At 47.4% G+C, this 14209-nt stretch overlaps 1 protein-coding gene across 2 annotated transcripts in view; it reads right to left on the bottom strand.

Moving 5' to 3' along the window:
• Positions 1-10584, bottom strand: part of LOC147101582 (carnitine O-acetyltransferase-like) — a 33621-nt gene extending 23037 nt beyond the window's left edge. The window contains exons 1-2 of one of the 2 annotated variants that reach the window (XM_085965254.1): positions 2435-2525; positions 248-526 (exon numbers count right to left, since the gene is read on the bottom strand). In XM_085965254.1, the coding sequence (XP_085821380.1) occupies positions 248-526; positions 2435-2461 (306 nt within the window). In that variant the 5' untranslated portion in view covers positions 2462-2525. Of the gene's footprint in view, positions 1-247; positions 527-2434; positions 2526-10461 lie in introns of those variants that run through there. The other variant, XM_085965253.1, reaches the window with a different exon arrangement.
• Between the last annotated feature and the right edge of the window lie 3625 nt (positions 10585-14209).

The following is a 14209-nucleotide window of genomic DNA, read 5'->3' on the forward strand; positions in this document are numbered from 1 at the left end:
TTGGTCTCCGGGATTGCACGTTGAACAACTGTGGACCAGTTCCACTAAACTAGTGCAGAGTGGTAAAAGGATTGGAACGGGGGTTGGGGGGGGGGGGGGGGGCTGCGGAAACAGACAAAATCAGGGAACATGTTAGTCTCACAAGACCAGGTCCCAGGCGCTTGGCTCACATTTTTTTCTCCACTTGATCACATCAGTCAAAAAAATATATATAAACATAATGAAACCCAGGAAACTATCATCGTACCCAGTTCTCAGACTTCCTGGCTCTTCTTTCCAAGCTCGCTTGAAGCCTCGCTCCCACTCCACCCTTTTGGGCAAATTCCTTCACTATTTGTTGGGTAATTTCTAACTCCTCGTGGCTGACAATGGGTTCCAAGGCCAGCAGGTAGCGTTCGAGAGTTTGTTGGAGAGGAGGAACTGGCAGGCGAGGCAAAGACTTCTGATGGGCTAGGTATCGTCCAGGTAGCTTCGTAGGAGCGATGGGCCTCACCAAGCAACAAGGCTTCAGTGAGGTCGGTTTGAGCTGAATATAAACAAAAAAAAAGAGTATGAACAGGCAGCAAACTAACAACAACTTCTATTTATATAGCGCCTTTAACGTAGTAAAACCTCCCAAGGCGCTTCACAGGACCGATTATCAAACAAAATTTGACACCGAGCCACATAAGGAGATATTAGGGCAGGTGACCAAAAGCTTGGTCAAAGAGGTCGGTTTTAAGGAGCGTCTTAAAAGGAGGAGAGAGAGGCGGAGAGGTCTAGGGAGGGAATTCCAGCGCTTAGGGCCCAGGCAGCTGAAGGCACGGCCGCCAAGTGTGGGGCGATTAAAATCGGGGATGCGCAAGAGAACCAGAATTGGAGGAGTGCAGAGATCGCGGAGGGTTGTAGACCAGGGATAAATTGCTGGGTCTGTATGGCTCAGCTCCAGTGTTATATCCTTGAAACACCTTCAAGCCTGTGGAACTCTTTAGACTACATACAGCAGGAGCTTGCCAGGATTTGTGTAGCTTTTATTTGATTTGCAGCAAGTTGTTTTTTGTTGCTGGCAATGGACATTGTGGAGGACAGCAATGGACAGCTGGCTCCTGCGATCGAACCACACAAGTTGAGTTGACAGGATCTCGGGTTTCATTTCACTGCACATTACAGTAAATATCGCACCTCATATATCACAAAAGACACATAATAAACACCTACAGGAGAGCGGAAAAAAGGAAAAAAAATAAAGAATAAAAGATTGCAAACATCTCAAAGCCTTGCCTGGTTACAAGGAAATCTCTCAGTACTCCTGGCATCGCTGCCCTTGTCTGCAAGGTTATGCCCGTTAGAATAAGAGGCATGTACTGTACACAATGCGAGCAAAATAAGAACTGCGTGTCCGTGCTAACCTTTCACTGTAAGCCTCCAGTCAATGAAGAGCTCCAGTCAAGAATATTCCAGGACAGGATGCACCTCAGTGGGTTATAACTCTAACCAAGTTATTTTAAACATCTCCCAGATAAATGGGGAGGGCATTTTGCATAATACAGTTTGACGTCCTAAATTCAGAGAGGCACTGATGTGCTGGAGAGGGTTCAGTGAAGTGCAATGAGCATGGTTTCGGGAGTTAGGGCTCCTAGTTACAAATACCGCACACAGATCTAAACCTTATTTCAGTTGGAGAAAAGATTGAAAGGGACATCATTCAGGATTGCAGGGCTCTGCGGAAAGAGCAGGGGGGAATGCTGACTGGAAGGCTCTTTCAAAAGAGCCGGCATAGGCACACTGGGCCGAATGACGGAAAGTCAAGTTGAGCTCAAGGCACCTCCACTGGCCTCTCACCAGGAGTTGGCCTCAATGGGCCAATCTGTGCAACCCAGTCGCGATTATTGCCTCACACTTCTCCCCTCTAGTGCCCCATCCAAGTGGCCATTCTTCATCCAAGAGCCTGGACGGCGAGTGTCGGCGAGCTATTCAGCAGCAGAGGCATCACAGCCAAACCCAATTGTGTCCTCCCCTGAATCCACACAAACATTTTCCGGCACGGGTCGCTGGACAGTGATCGGGAGGGGGAGCCCTGGGTGAGTTCCCCGCCCCCGCCCACCCAAGCTTGCCGGCACTGAGGCCAATTATAACCCCCCCCCTCCTCGGAAACCCAAGATCAGCTGACTCGGTGGTTGATCCTGTGGGATCCTTCCTGCTCTCTACAGCTCGGTTCCAATGTGGACGGAGTAGTTCCTTACTTAAACTATTCCCTGCCTAACACTGCAGCACTATTTGAAGACAGAACATGGCTTTCTAACCCTGCCCTGCTGGCTAGTAGATCAGAGCGGTCACAGCTTAAAAGCAGACATGGTATTAAAGGCAATGGAAAGTTAGTTTGTGTGTTAGTAGACAGGAGCTGGCTGCTGCTTCGTTCTCAATAGATTTTGATTTGTAATAATTCATACTGTACCTTTCTGGAATCCTTCTTTCTCTCCATGGGAGCAGAAACATAAAAGCCAAAAGCACAGCCCCTCTAATCCCGCCCTGCTCGCTTACCACTCTGAGCAGTTACTCTGGGCTTGAAATGACACACATATGTAATGAGGGCTGTGCTTAACAGCCTTCTCCTCCCTCGTTCTAAATCTGTCAAAAACAAAAATAAATCAAACAAAAAAAGAGCACAAAATATTTCACTGCCGGCATCAATACAGTCAGGACTTTCGGGAGAAGTAGCTGAAAATTCCCATTCCCTGGCTGTTCTTTCAAAAGGATCAGGAAGTGGAGTCATTGCAAACTTTTAAAAGGTTGAGGTGTGGATGACTCAGAGCCTCACAGGACAGAAGGCCGCTCGGCCCATTGTGGCTGTGCCGGCTCTTTCAACGAGCGAGGAACGTGGACTGAGAACTCTGATCGGTGAGAAGTGGAAAGTCCCATCTTCGAACCCTGGTGTGGGAGCCGAGCTCAACCAGGCTAACGGCAGGGATGCTACAATTGAGTCACTGCCCCTGGGCTACAAAAAGAGTTGGGCGGGGGGGTGCAAAGGATTGGGGTTGGTCGTGATGCCCCTCATAGTCGAATAGCCGGCCACAACCTGTCTGGGCTCGCACGTCTGGCTGATTGGGCGAGGCCCTGGGCGACTGTGGAGCCGTGCCCCGCTCTACATCAGCTTCTTCAAGAGAGGAAGCCGCTAAACAAATCCTAAACGCTAAGGCGGCCACATGAAGAATGGCCACTTGGACGCGGCACCAGTTCATGGAGCTGTGTTCCGTCATGAGTCTACTTTTAGGAGAGGACCGGAGATATCGGGCTGGTGGAAGGGGGGGAAGCAAATGCCTTGCAGCAATTCAAATCAAAAGCCCACTGCCGATTAAAATAACTGCACACAAACTGGCCATCATATAACCAGCTGGTGCCTTCGAACCATTTCTCTGCCAATCAGAGACGGTGAGAGATGCTACACTTCACTTATTGGCTGTCCCTACAATTGTGGTATCTACAAAGCTTCTGCGCCAAATATACTACAGCACAGGGGAGGCCATTCGGCCAATCTGGCCGGTGCCAGCTCTTCAATGGAGCTGTCTACTTTAATCCTATTTCCCTGCCCTTTCCCCATACAGTCCCCTCTAGGTCACACACCATCCTGACTTGGAAATATATCGCCGTTCCTTCATTGTCGCTGGGTCAAAATCCTGGAACTCTCTCCCCAACAGCACTGTGGGAGCACCTTCACCACACGGACTGCAGCGGTTTAAGGCGGTGGCTCACCACCACCTTCTCGAGGGCAACTAGGGATGGGCAATAAATGCTGGCCTTGCCAGCGACGCCCACATCCCACGAATGAGTTAAAAAAAGTCTATATTTTCAAATACTTGTCCAGTTCCCTTTTAAATGATGTTGCAGTCTCTGCCTCAATGGTCATGTGTGGTAAACTATGCCATAATCTAATAAAGCCTCTGTGGAAAATAAAACTCTTAACTTTCCCCTTTGTCCTTCTGGTGCTAATTCTGAATTGGGGGAAAAGGAGAATGTGAGAGACTCCGCGCCAATGCCAATGAGTACGGTTTGTTTACGTTTGAACCCACAGCCTATGTGATTCCTTCTAAAGAAAGAATTTGCATTTCTATAGCGCCTTTCACAACCTCAGGATGTCCCAAAGCACTTTACAGCCAATGAAGTACTTTTTGAAATAACAACAGAAAATGCTGGAAAAACTCAGCAGGCCGTGGAGAGAAAATAGAGTCAACGCTTCGGGTCAAACCCTTTGTCAAGACTGAAAAAGCACAGGAAATGAAATAGATTGAAAGGTCAGGCTGGGAGAGAACAAACGAGAAGTGAAGAGACATTAAGAGGTATTCAAAACGAGGCGAGATGGTGATAGGACTAGTGGAGACAAAAGCTGGCTCTAGATTAGGTGTGAAATGCGCTGGCAGAATGGGAGACAGTTGCCATGTGGGAGAGGGAAAAAGGGGGAAAGCCAAAACAAAGGTGTGGATAAAAAAATAAGTAAAAATGTAATGGGGGCCGAGGTTATGATCTGAAATTGTTGAACTCAATATGGAGTCCGGATGGCTGTAAAGTGCCTAATCGGAAGAGGAGGTGCTAAAGTACTTTTTGAAGTGTAGTCACTGTTGTAATGGAGGAAACACAGCTGCAGCCAATTGAGCACAGCAAGATCCCAAACAGCAATGTGATAATGACCAGAGAATCTGTTTTAGTGCTGTTGGTTGATGGATAAATATTGGCCCCAGGACACTGGGGAGAACTCCCCTGCTCCTCTTCGAATAGCACCAGGGCATCTTTTACGTCCACCTAAGATGATGGACGGGGCCTCGGTTTAACGTCTCATCTGAAAGACGGCACCTCCGACAGTGCAGCACTCCCTCAGTACGGCACTGGGAGTGTCAGCCTAGATTTTGTGCCCAAGTCCCTGGAGTGGGACTTGAACCCACAACCTTCTGACTCAGGTGAGAGGGCTCCCGACTGAGCCACAGCCGACACATCTCTACATGTTTGCAAACAACTTGCATGTATATACACTTCTCAGAAGTGTAATCAGATGAAAATCGACACCGAGCCAAAGGAGGAGATTATTAGGAAGGGTGGAATTAATACATGTCTAGGGGATATTCTGGAGTGGTCAATAAAAAAACCTCTTCGAATCAGTCTTCCCTCCACCTGATTTAAATTTTCTCCAGCCTCCCCTCCAAAGGTGCTGACCTCTTCTGGGGTTCAGTTCCATATTCCAATTTTTGTTAGGTATGAGTATTAAAGGTTACGGAACCAAGGCGGGTGGATGGAATTGAGATACAGATCAGCCATGATCTGATTGAATGGCGGAACAGGCTCGAGGGGCTGAATGGCCTCCTCCTGTTCCTGTGTTCTCATACGTCAGCCACCCTCCAGTACCCGTGCGGGAGTCTAGATAGCGAGTGTTGACTAGCTATTTTTCCCGTAAACCCGATCCTTTTCTCTCCCAAAGTCAACCCACAGCCACTTTCCAGGAGCGGGGTTCAGGAGCAGCAACCATGGCTGAGGGGCCGAATGGCCTACTCCTGCTCCTATCTTCTATGTTTCTATGTCATTTCCCTTCCCTAGCCCCGGGACAGTGAAACTAGTGGGAGAACCGAGACTGGCACATTAACTTGAGGTAGACAGGGGAAGCTAACCTGGGGCCTGGTCGCTGATGAGATTTTTATATTCAACATCAATGTCAGCCAACAGAGGCAGGGAAATAAATAAGCCACCAAAGGCATGCGTCTGTCTTGCTAGGATGCAGCTGTTGCTGGGAAAAACAAGGGGACCCAGAGAGTAATGTCACGCCGGTCTGTCGACAATTAGCTGCTCCTTCCGTGGTGTCGTCCTCGGTTATGCAGTGAGCTATATCTGGTTTGAAATATTTGAACCTCTATTAATACAACAGCCTGCCCTTTATAACCAGGTCGGCGGAATTGTGCGCTAGGCAGAATTGTTCAGTCATTATTTGATACGAAGTGGCAGAGCGGCTGCTATTTGAGGCTGGGAGGGGGGTTACAGCGCTCAGCAAACCTGTTGACCTGCAAACTGAAGATCAGGGTTCTAAAAGTCAACGGCAAATAGACAAAAATCAGCAGACATTTCATTTTGCTATGCTTAGTGGCGTGAATATTCATATAAACTAAAATCAGCATTTTGTACTGATAATTTTGTGCTGCATACAGGCTTTATGAATTGTTACATTTTCCAGAAATCCAAATCAAGTATGTTTCGATCCTTAATGAAGCATCAGCTTGGCTCTGTGGCTAGCACTCTCCCTTCAGAATCAGGTGGTCATGGGCTCGAGCCCCACTCTGAGGATTTGAATTCATAACCTAGCCTGGTATTCCAGTGCAGTACTGAGGGAGCGCTTCGTTGTCAGAGGTGCCGTCTCTCAGGTGAGACATTAAACTGAGGCCCCGTCTGCTCTCTCAGGTGGTTGTCAAAGATGCCAAGGCACTAGTCAGAGGAGAGCAGGGGAGTTCTCCCTGGTATCCCGGGCCAACATTCATCCTCAACCAACACCACCAATAACAGATTAACTGGTATGTTGGCCTTCGTAGCGAGAGGGTTTGAGTACAGGAGCAAGGATGTCTTGCTGCAGTTGTACAGGGCCTTGGTGAGACCACACCTTGAGTATTGTGTGCAGTTTTGGTCGCCTTATCTGAGGAAGGATGTTCTTGCCATGGAAGGAGCGCAGCGAAAATTCACCAGACTGATACCTGGGATGGCAGGAATGACGTATGAGGAGAGATTGGGTCAATTGGGCTTATACTCGCTGGAGTTTAGAAGAATGAGAGGGGATCTCATTGAAACTTATAAAATTCTATCAGGACTAGACAGACTAGATGCAGGAAGGATGTTCCCGGTGTCGGGGGAGTCCAGAACCAGGGGTCACAGTCTAAGGATAAGGGGTAAGCCATTTAGGACATAGATGAGGAGGAATTTCTTCACCCAGAGAGTGGTGAACCTGTGGAATTCTCTACCACAGAAGGCAGTTGAGGCCAATTCATTAAATATATTTAAGAAAGAGTTAGATATATTTCTTAAGGCTAAAGGGATCAAGAGATATGGAGAGAAGGCAGGGACAGGGTACGGAGTTTGGATGATCAGCCATGATCTCATTAAATGGCAGAACAGGCTCGAGGGGCCGAATGGCCTACTCCTGCTCCTATCTTCTATGTTTCTATGTAACTGGTCATTGCTGATTGCAGGAGCTTGCTTTGCACAAATTGGCTGCTGTGTTTGCCTACAAAACAACAGTGACTACACTTGTAAATAATTAATTGGATATGAAGCACTTTTGGACACTGAGTATATGCAAGGTGCTATACAAATGCAAGTTCCTTTGTTAATTTGCTTCCCCCCCCCCCACCCCCCAGCTCCACAATTAACAATCAGATGGGTTTTATTCATTCTTAGGATGTTGGCGTTACTGGCAAGGACGACATTTATTGCTCATCCCCATTGTATTTCTTCGACAGCATCTCCCAAACCCGCGACCTCTACCCCCTAGAAGGACAAGGGCAGCAGGCGTATGGGAACACCATCACCTCCAAGTCACACACCATACCATACGGAAATATTCCTTCATCGTTGCTGGGTCAAAATCCTGGAACTTCCTCTCTAACACCTTCACCACACGGACTGCAGCAGCTCAAGAAGGCTTCTCACCTTAACAAGGACAATTAGGGATGGGCAATAAATGCTGGCCTTGCCAGCGACACCCACATCCCAGGAATTAATTTTTTAAAAGTTACCCCAATGTGGGACAGTGCCTTCAAGAGAGGAGAAAATTTAATTCCTTACTCTGTCCTTCTCGTAGGAGGCCTGCCACTTTCAGATCCTAACAGAGATCCTGACAACTATTGCCAGCCCGAATGAACTTGAAAGTCATTCCCACATTCAGCTGTATTTTACTTATATTCTGTCCCGTGAAACAAACATTCTCTTTTCACACTACGAAAGAGAGCCTTTGGACTTTCAAAGCATATCTTAAATACATAAATACATCTGTTCTGGGGGTGGGGCGGAATGGGGCGGTTCTAGGAATCATGCCCTTTGTAACCTAACCCTTGTAACCAAATAGAGCCTCTGTCAGATCTAATGAATGTGGGAGTTGGTCTTTGCTTTTTAAAAAATAAGAACTGATCAATCTCTAACTGATAATAGACTCACTAGGTTCTAAATTAAAACGTATAAAACACTAATGAGGTCGGGACTAATGCTCAATGGTGCAAAGCAGAGATGGGACAAAGTTCATGGTCCGTTCTGCAGGCTTCCCGATCTGAAATTCATTGAGTGGAGGCAGTGGAATCATTAGAATGAGGCGAAAAGTCTTCTGTTGTTTAGGAGTTTAAACTTGGATCCTATTTTGGGTTCCGCCCCACGACCCCCACATCTCCAGAGTCCTAACTTTCGCCGGGGTGTGATTCCACAGTTCCTGGCCACTTTCAAGTGTCCCCCATTAATCTACAAGTCTGGATATTGAGTGTCTGCAGGATATTCAATCATGGATGGGTGGGGGAGAAAGAGTTCCGAAGGTTCACTCCAATCTTGTTTTAGCCCAATGTCCGTACAAGCACAATTTCCAGTTTTGGGGCCTACGGATTGAGGTCAAGGATGGAGACCTGGCTTGTTGCTGGAAGCAAGGGCCACATTCAGCATTGAGAAGAGTGAGGACTCAGCTCCTAAGCACAAACCCATCAACTCACACATTTTATTTCTGAAGAATCAGGAAGAGTGGAGGAGAATGGTCGTGAAGACTGGGAGACGGTTCTCAGACAAAACAAACAGGTAGACACTTTAAGACCCGCCAAAGAAATGCACACCCATTGCAGACAGTTTTGCATGATTCTATGGCCTCTGGGCACCCCCTCTCCCACTACCTCACCCAACTGGTCATTCTTCCTGGGTGAACCTAGACAGTGTCAGCAGGCTGTTCAACCATGATAGGCATCACAGCCTGATCACATCCACAGCCGCCATCCTTTTGCTCATCCTCTGCAGCAGGGGTCAAATGGATAGCGATCAGGAAAGGGGAATCCAGGCTGATTCCTCTCCCACCCCTACCTCCACCTTTCCTAGCCCAGGAACACTGAGGTCAATTGTAGCACCCCCTCCCTCTGCCAGATAAGCCCAGTTCAGCAAACTTAGCACAGACCAGGGGGGCGGGGGAGCTGGGGCCTGCTGGTCACCAAGGCTCAATGCCACACTAGCCATCAGGGGTGCCCAAGTAGCCCAGCTGACCACAGCCTGGCGCTGAGGCACAAAGACATTTCTCCACAGCCCAGCTAAGAATCATAGAATCACAGAATGGTTACAGCACAGAAGGAGGCCATTCAGCCCATCGAGACCGTCCCGGCTCTCTGCAAGAGCACTTCAGCTAGTCCCTCGCCCCCACCCTTTCCCCGTAGCCCTGCAAATGTGTTTCCTTCAGGTACTTAGCCAACTCCCTTTTAAAAGCCACGATTGAATCTGCCTCCTCCACCTTTTCAGGCAGTGCATTCCAGATCCTAACCACTCGCTGCGTAAAAAAGTTTTTCCTCATGTCGTCTTTGGTTCTGCCAATCACCTTAAATCTGTGTCCTCTGGTTCTCGACCCTTTCGCCAATGGGAACAGTTTTTCCTCAATCTACTCTGTCCAGACCCCCTCATGATTTTGAATGTAAGAAGTCACACAACACCAGGTTATAGGCCAACAGTTTTATTTGAAATCACAAGCTTTCGGAGCGCTGCTCCTTCGTCAGGTGAAGTGGAGAGATGCATAAAGACACAGCTTATATAGTCAGAGAATAATGCCAGATGATTACAGGTAATCTTTCTAACTGCATTTATCTCTCTGCCGAGGTGTGATAAATGGCAGTTAGAAAGATTACCTGTAATCATCTGGCATTATTCTCTGACTATATAAGCTGTGTCTTTATGCATCTCTCCACTTCACCTGATGAAGGAGCAACGCTCCGAAAGCTTGTGATTTCAAATAAAACTGTTGGACTATAACCTGGTGTTGTGTGACTTCTTACATTTGTCCACCCCAGTCCAACACCGGCATCTCCACACCATGATTTTGAACACCTCTGTCAAATCTCCTCTCAACCTTCTCTGCTCGAAGGAGAACAACCCCAGCTTCTCCAGTCTATCCACGTAACTGAAGTCCCTCATCCCTGGAATCATTCTCGTTAATCTTTTCTGCACCCTCTCCAAGGCCTTCACATCCTTCCTAAAGTGCGGTGGCCAGAATTGGACACAATACTCCAGTTGGGGCCGAACCAGTGTTTTTCTAAAGGTTCACCATAACTTTCACAACCTGCTCCTGCCACCTTCAATGATTTGTGCACATGTACCCCCAGCTCTCTCTGTTCATGCACCCTCAGGATTGCACCCTTCAGTTTATGTTACCTCTCCTCGTTTCTTCCTACCAAAATGCAGCACTTCGCACTTAAGGAAAAGAGGACAGAAATTGTTTTTTTTTTTTTAGCTTACCATGGCGCGTCCTAAAATCGCCAACATTTCCCTGTTGTCCGAGCTGTCCAAAGTTGCCCCGAGTCTCCGGCCCAACACTTGCTGCAATCTGAACTCAACCAAAGGCGGGACTCGACTGACTGACTGACTGACAGCCCCAGCTGTCCAATCAGACCCTGAACCCTGACACCGCCGCCGCAGCGTCTCAGCCAATCAGCGACGCGCGGAGGCGGGCTGTTCGCAGCGTGCCGCCATCTTTGTGCGGGGCAACAACAACAACAACAACAAAAACACCACCCCGGGGTTTTTTTGCGTCCTGGGAAAATATTTTAAAATTTGACACACTTGCCGGCTATCGACGAAGGGCGACTATTAAAACTCGCGTCTTCACAGAAAAACAACTTCTTATTTAAAGCCACCAGGAGGGGGAAAACGCGTCAAAAAATGGGCCCTTTTTTGCCCCTCACAAAAATGGAGGGCGCGGACTTTGATTTTTTTTTAAAAATTAGTTTGTCCTCGCCGTTATTGTAGACGTCGAGTTAACGTCGACATAATGAGGAGATTAATGTTTCCCTCACAATGCAACGATGTTTGCGGTTTTTCGCAGTGATTTAGCGGTGAGGGGTCGAGGGCGGAGCGGGTTGCAGTTCCGGGGCGGCTGTTGTGAGGGAGAGAGCTGGTGTCAACATGGCAGGTTCCAGTGAGTCAGGTCAGTGTCTCAGCAACAGCCCAGCTTTCAGTGTCCTTCACTCTGGAGGGCTGTCATTGACCAGCGTGTGTACTGATAAATATGTGTGATGTTTTACTTGGTAATCTTTCCAGGACCGGCCTTGGTTGGATTACAATTACACTTTATGCTTGATATAATATTTGAATGATTATTATTCAGTAATTAAATGTCAGCTTTTATTTTTAAGCTCCGCAAATGTTGAATTTAAGGATTTCCAAATCGCCCTGTGATTGAGCTGCTAACAAACGTAGGAACAGGAGGAGGCCATTCAGCCCCTCGAGCATGTTCAGCCATTCAATGAGATCATGGCTGATCTGCGACCTAACTCCATATACCCGCCTTCAGCCCATATCCCTTAATACCTTTTGGTTAACAAAAAGCTATCGATCTCCAATTTAAAATTAATAATTGATCTAGCATCAATTGCTGTTTGCAGAAGAGAGTTCCAAACTTCTACCACCCTTTGTGTGTAGAAGTGTTTCCTAATTTCACTCCTGAAAGGTCTAGTTGTTAGACTATGCTCCCTCGTACTAGAATCCCCAACCAGCAGAAATAGTTTCTTTCTATCTACCCTTAATATCTTGAAAACTTTGAACCGATCACCCCTTAACCTTCTAAATTCTTGGGAATACAACCCTAATTTGTGTAATCTCTCCTCATAACTTAACCCTGGAGTCCGGGTATCATTCTGGTAAACCTACGCTGCACTCCCTCCAAGGCCAATATATCCTTCCTAAGGTGTGGTGCCCAGAACTGCTCACAGTGCTCCAGGGGTGGTCTAACCAGGGTTTTGTACAGCTGCATCATAACTTCTACCCCCTTGTATTCTAGTCCTCTAGATATAAAGGTCAGCATTCCATTAGACTTTTTGATTTTTTTTCTTGATCTTATCTCCATTCACCCAGCTTCTCCCTTGATATCCTTGCACGGGGTGGGGGGAGTCAAGACTAAGTGCAGTCTAAAGGTGAAGTGGGGTTGGAGAGCAGGGGATATTTGAAGTGGGACATGCAGATGTAATTCAGTCCTCATTTTAAAGTCATGCTCTCTGTTCCTATTATAAATTCCTATATCTACATTTCTAATGGAACTGCCTGTGTAAACTTGTCATGAGGTAATTACTCCCTTCTGTCAGTGGCAGCAGTGCAGTGGAAAACTTGCATTTCTATAGCGCCTTTCATGACCACCTGATGTCCCAAAGCGCTTTACAGCCAATGCAGTAGTTTTTGAAGTGTAGTCACTGTTGTAATATAGGACACGCGGCAGTCAATATGCGCACAGCAAGCTCCCACAAACGGCAATGCGATAATGACCAGATAATTTTTTTTTTTTTAGTGATGTTGGTTGAGGGATAAATATTGGCCCCAGGACACTGAGGATAACTCCCCTGCTCCTCTTCGAAATATTGCGATGGGATCTTTTATGTCCACCTGAGAGGGCAGACGGGGCCTCAGTTTAATATCTCATCTGAAAGACGGCACCTCCGACAGTGCAGCACTCTCTCAGCACTGCACTGGGAGTGTCAGCCTAGATTTTTGTGCTCAAGTCTCTGGAGTGGGACTTGAACCCACAACCTTCTGACTCAGACCTTCCTGCAAATGGAGACACTAATTGCAGCCAATTTATAATAGGAAAAGTTGACAAGAAATGTAATCAGACAGAAGATTTAAAAAGTATATTATAGATGTATTGGTCACAAAATCTCTCTCGAATAGAAGTCCACTTCTTTGTGTCTTATAATGTGGATATGTTGTTGAGGTTGATAGTAAATGTCCAGCTCTTGGCTGTTGTTCATGTGTGCTTGTAAGTGTGTATGTTAGCAGGTTATTTAATTGGGGGGGGACATCACTGACCAGCCTGATCCTGTCATTGCCTGGTGCTCACGTTACAAGTGCTTTGTGGCAGAGTTTACGATCAGGGCCAGGAGCCCTGAATTGATGTCCTGGATGCAGACTTGCATGTTATGCATATCCCTGCACCTTCATAACAGATACCAGGCAGGCCAACCTTCACATGAATGTTATGTCATTAGTACACTGCAGGAGGAGAGGGCGTTCTCTTCCTCACCTCCACCATAGCCCGGAGTTGCTGAAGTCCTGGTTTAGCGCCCGTTATAGACCCCCCTGGCTGAGTTCAGCTTACACAACACCAATCAAGGATTGAAGCTGGGCCTTCCTGCTCTGTATGACTCATTCATCACATGGGGCAGCCCATTCACCGACTTGTCCAGAGGGGGGGAGTCTAGCACAGTTTATACTGGTGAGTAACAGGGTAGAATTCTCCCTCCCAAGTTTCTTTCCCATCTCTTCTGAGGGTGGTGACTTTTATTAGATTCAGCTCCTAGGCACCAGTAGTTCTCTGCTATCCCACCTTGATAATCTTCCTTGCTGAGCCTCTACAATCATAAACAGGTCCTTTAGCCCCTCTCTCCCACTGATCATGTATAATCCACATCATCAGGGATTCATTGAGGCTGATAGTACCCAAATATTAATATTACCACAGGGTATTGTCTTTCAAAACATATAAGCCATCTTTAGCAGCAATAACAAGGTAGTTTGGAAGGAGAATCTAGTTACAGGTTGGACCCCGGTAATCCGGGACCAGGCCGGTGCCGGATTACCGGGGTTCAACCCGTAACTTGAAGCAGGCGGAAATTCCAGATCCTTCTGTGACACAGCAGGATTGAAGTATTTTTTTAAAAGCTAATTTACTCCCCTCTTCCTCCCTGAAGGCATTGACTCTCACTGGGGTACAGGTCTGCGGGTACCCTGAGACGCTGCGTGTCTGCAGGATGTTCAACTGTGGAGGCTGTCGCAGTGGCGCCAGGTGCTGTCTGCCCCTGATGCCCGCAGGTGTCTGCTCCCCAGCGCCGATCAGGAGTCGGAAAGCTGGCTGCTTTTCTTCTCCAGCCCAGGGCGGCAGTGGCCTATTCTAGCTGCCTTGGCTGCGATCAGAATTCAGCAGAAGCTTGGAGCCTTTGGCGCTGAATGGCGGAGCTTCCAAGAGGCTTTGCTACAAAGGGGGGAAAAACCTGAATTT

The sequence above is a fragment of the Somniosus microcephalus genome, chromosome 23 (genome assembly GCF_052327205.1).
Source record: "Somniosus microcephalus isolate GS21.2 chromosome 23, FLI_Smic_1.0, whole genome shotgun sequence".
Lineage (NCBI taxonomy): Eukaryota > Metazoa > Chordata > Chondrichthyes > Squaliformes > Somniosidae > Somniosus > Somniosus microcephalus.